The sequence below is a fragment of the Phocoena phocoena genome, chromosome 1 (assembly GCF_963924675.1).
Source record: "Phocoena phocoena chromosome 1, mPhoPho1.1, whole genome shotgun sequence".
Taxonomy (NCBI): Eukaryota; Metazoa; Chordata; class Mammalia; order Artiodactyla; family Phocoenidae; genus Phocoena; species Phocoena phocoena.
In genome coordinates this window covers 148,052,905-148,057,007 of record NC_089219.1, presented here as the reverse complement: position 1 = coordinate 148,057,007, position 4,103 = coordinate 148,052,905, and the positions used below count along the sequence as shown (strand labels likewise).

Sequence of the window (4,103 nt, the reverse complement as noted above, 5' to 3'; positions counted from 1 at the left end):
CAAGGAACACCAAATCCACCAGTGACCCCAATCCATGGCACTGGCCACCCTCTCTGCCCAGCCCTGGCCAGCAAGCTGGTAGGGCCTGGGGCGGTGGTCAAAGTTGGATTATCAGAGAGGGAAAGAGGAGAACCCATCTGAGATGGTGACGTGCTGTACCACAGCAAATCACAAGAAAGGGGAACCCCATATAAATTACAGTCTGCTGACGTTGGGAGGCGTGCAGTTTGCGTCTTTGAGTTACAGAAATACTAGAAACGCTCACTGAACAGTCCATTTCGGAGTTTTGGGTCCAAAGCTCCAAAGGGCTGACTCACCTTCAGAGCAGAAACCACGTGATAGCCCTGGTATTAAGGTGCACAGCATACGCTCATTCAGAAGCCGTAGTATTTGAAACTCATACAGATCTTGGGTAAGCTCACAGATCATTTCCGCCGGTTATTAGAGTCTTCTCCAAAATTATAAGGAAGATTCAAAGAAAATGCCAAGACTGATATTCATCCCCCCTTGTTACAGAATTTTCCTGCCTCACGAGGTGAAAAGAATAAATAAGCAGGGGACACAAGCCTCCAGGAATCATCCCTCTTTGGCCCTTTGTCACCTTGACTGCTTGTGTACATATTAAAATGTAGAATTTAACTAAGCTCTTTAGGTATCCTTGCCCAATTTGCACACACAAATCCTACTAACTGAACTACTAATAGCCAAGGTGAAGCGTAGACGTAACTGTTGCCTTTTTTAAATGAATTGTCTAGGAAATTGCCTCAGACCCTAAAGAAAGATTACTGTTAAAATTTCCAAGGACCCAAATACGTGAGCCCTGCAACAGCCGTTTCCTGGTCCCTCCCCGCAAGGCTCAGCCTGACTGACTTTGCTGTTGCAAGATTGCGTCACTGACTTTTGCAATTTTCTGGCCAGTCCAATTTCCCCCTCCTCTCTTTGCCCTCTCCCTTTCACTGCTTGAAGCGCTTTTAGCCCAAGGTCTCTCCTTTCCCCTACTTGCTAACTAACTCTTGTGTATGGATAACCAAAGCTAAACCAGAACACCCGCCGCAAAGGTGATGAAGTTTAATCCTAGTTGAAATCAACCCTACCCTCCTCATGCTTCCTAGAGTACTCTCTACTCTTCAGCTTCTTACCCAAGCTGCCTACTCTCACTCTTCTGTCCCTAAACTGTTTCTATGCTAAGTGGAGCTGGTACGGTGGCGTTGCCCCCCTAGATCCAGGGAAGTGGCATATAATTATTGAGGAAAGTATGAAATATTTGCAGTTCAGACCAGCAGACAAACTTTTACCAACGGCCCCCCTTCCATGTTCACCTCTCCCTAGCCCCCAACTTCACTTCTCAAGTGGGAGTGGGGACAATTTGGATTTAACGGCAGTTCCCTGATACACAAAAGTACAAACACCTACAGGCACAGAGACTGACATCACACACACACACACACACGCCCCCATCTGTGCATAAAGGGCACCCTCAATGAATAGTTATCTATCAAGTGACCCTAGCGATGCAAGCACCTATGAATAAAACCAGTCAGACCAGAAATAAACAGTATAAGCACAAGGTGCATTATGCAGAGCCTGGAGACCCGTTCTGATCATTACCCGGATCCCTCCCCCTTGCCTTCTACCTCGGATCCCTATACGTGTGGGAAGACGACAAACCTCCTGAATAAAAACTAATTTTTCAGTTAGGTAGAACCCCAGGTGTCCTTATAAGGGGTCCTTCCAGGCTGCCCCGGACGAGTGAAGCTGTGACCCCACCCACACGATTAGGAAAGAGGTCAGGGGCTTCCCTGGTGGCGCAGTGGTTGAGAGTCCGCCTGCCAATGCAGGGGACACGGATTCGTGCCCCGGTCCGGGAAGATCCCACATGCCGCAGAGCGGCTGGGCGCATGAGCCATGGCCGCTGAGCCTGCGCGTCCGGAGCCTGTGCTCCGCAACGGGAGAGGCCACAACAGTGAGAGGCCAGCATACCAAAAAAAAAAAAAGGAGGTCAGAAATGGACATGGATACCTCCCTGGGCTCTGGGTCCTCACCCTTGTACATCCAGGCCCGCCCTCCCCCGCACCCCGGGCTCACACAGCCTGCGCGACGTGCACGTCTCGTGGCTGACTCCCCCAGGGTCCTTGCCCCGCTCCTCCCCCGCCCTCCTCTTCCCGCCCCCTCCACTCTCTGGCCGGTGCAGCACTGGCCCCAGCCCAAAGATCCCAGGAGGCGGGGCTCGGAGAAAAATATATAAGTGGCCCCGGGGCGCTGACCAGGTGTCAGTTGCGGAATCTCCATCCGGAAGACCCGCGGCTACCGAGGAAGGGGAGGAGGAGGCGGAGGAGGAGGAGGAGAACGCAGAGCCGCGGGACCCACGCACACCGTGACCGCCCACCCGGCTTGCGCTGCCTGCTGCTCGCTCGACGCCCCTAGGTGAGTCCGGCCGGGAAGAGCGCGGCGGGGCGCGGGGTCCCGGGTGGGCTCCCCTCTCTGCAGGCCTACCCCGAGAGAGCCGAGTGAGGGCTGCTCGGGAGGATGCATCCGTCTTTCGGTGGCTTAAAAGCCCCCTTTTCTGCTCCGCTTCTCCCGCAGATTACTCCTACCCCGAGAGCCCGGAGCCGAGATGGAAACTGTCCAGGAGCTGATTCCTCTGGCCAAGGAGCTGATGGCGCAGAAGCCCAGACGGAATCTGGTGAGGCTGTACGTGCTGGGCGGCGTGCTGGCGCTCTTCGGCGCCGTGCTCGGCCTGATGGAGACCTTGTGCAGCCCCTTCACGGCCGCCGACAGCCTGCGGGAGCGGGAGGCAGCGGTGGCCGAGCTGCAGGCCGCCCGGGAACGACAGGCCCTCCGGGCGCGGGCCCTGCTGGAGAAAAGCAAGCAGCTGGAGGCCGTCCAGGGCTGCCGGGCCCCGACCAACCGGCTGCACGCCTCGTAGGAACCTTGGGGGCCGGCGGAGGGAGGGGGAGAGAGACACACAGGGAGAGGAGAGTGAGGCAGAGCGCGAGGGTCGGGCTCGAGTGAGCGTCTCGTGCTGTTTGGACTGACGAGAAGCTACTGATTTTAGAACTGAACTACCACGTGGACCCACCAAAAGGCGTTTGGGATTGAGTTTTGCTGCTGTGCAGCACTGCAGAAAGATGACATGTCCAGAACCTTCCAGCTATCTGACTGCATCCAGCATTTTGCACTAGGGTGAACGGGGGAGAAATGCTTTTTATATTATTATTGTTACCGTTATTAGGTAGTACCGTGACCACCATTTTGCATTTTGAAATAAAAAACGTTTTGTATTCTATCTCAGCATCTGATTCCTGAGGGGCACGGTTTTCTGGGGTGGGCAGCAGGGAGGGCGGGCATTTGGGCGGAGGGGGTCTTCTTAACATGAGCCCAGTGGAGAGAGGAGCAGTTTCCTGAAGGTCAGGCAACACTTGCTTCAGGGCTCTGGACTCATAATGATGTTACATGCTTATAAGTCTGGTAAGGATTTGTTTTTGCTTTGTGTTAGGAGTGGCAAGAGGGAAACTTTTCTAAGTCCCACCAGACTCAGCATTTTAAGATCAGAAGATAAATCAACTTCTGAGCTAGAGTAAGTGAATGAGAGATACTGGTTAATTCTAGGGCACAAAGCCTATTTGCCATCTCACACCTGTGCACCAGAGGATCTCGTGGTTGATACCTCTTTCTTCCTAACTGTATTTTAGTGGAGGGGGGTGGGGACAGTGAGGGGGAAGGAGGGGTGGAGGGAGGGAGGGAGGGAGGGAGGAAATTGGATGTCTAGCTCTACCAAGCCCTTCTCCTCACACACTGAATCACAGTAAAAAGTTCTAGGTTAGGAGGGGAAAAGACCGGTTGTCACAGTCCTGAGTCATCTTCCTCCAGGGACAGAACTTGCTCTGTGGTAATAGCTAGTCCAGTGGCTCTATAGGGCTCAGCATAGGGAATTTTAAACAATGGCTCTTAAAGAAGTAGTTAGGGGCATAGGCCTGATGCCACTCCCCTAGTGATTTTAATACGTCTCCTGCCCTAACCAGGTACAGACATTTCCCTCTCTCCATCCATGGCTATGCATTTTTGCCAAACATAGCAAGGCTCGTGCCATCGCCTCTGACCAG

General features: G+C 53.4%; 1 protein-coding gene across 1 annotated transcript; it reads left to right on the top strand.

The window, feature by feature from the left end:
* Positions 1 to 2,614: 2,614 nt before the first annotated feature.
* G0S2 (G0/G1 switch 2) lies at positions 2,615 to 2,926 on the top strand. Its single transcript, XM_065893609.1, has one exon. The coding sequence runs from the start codon at positions 2,615 to 2,617 to the stop codon at positions 2,924 to 2,926; it is 312 nt and encodes a 103-aa protein (XP_065749681.1).
* Positions 2,927 to 4,103: the final 1,177 nt, after the last annotated feature.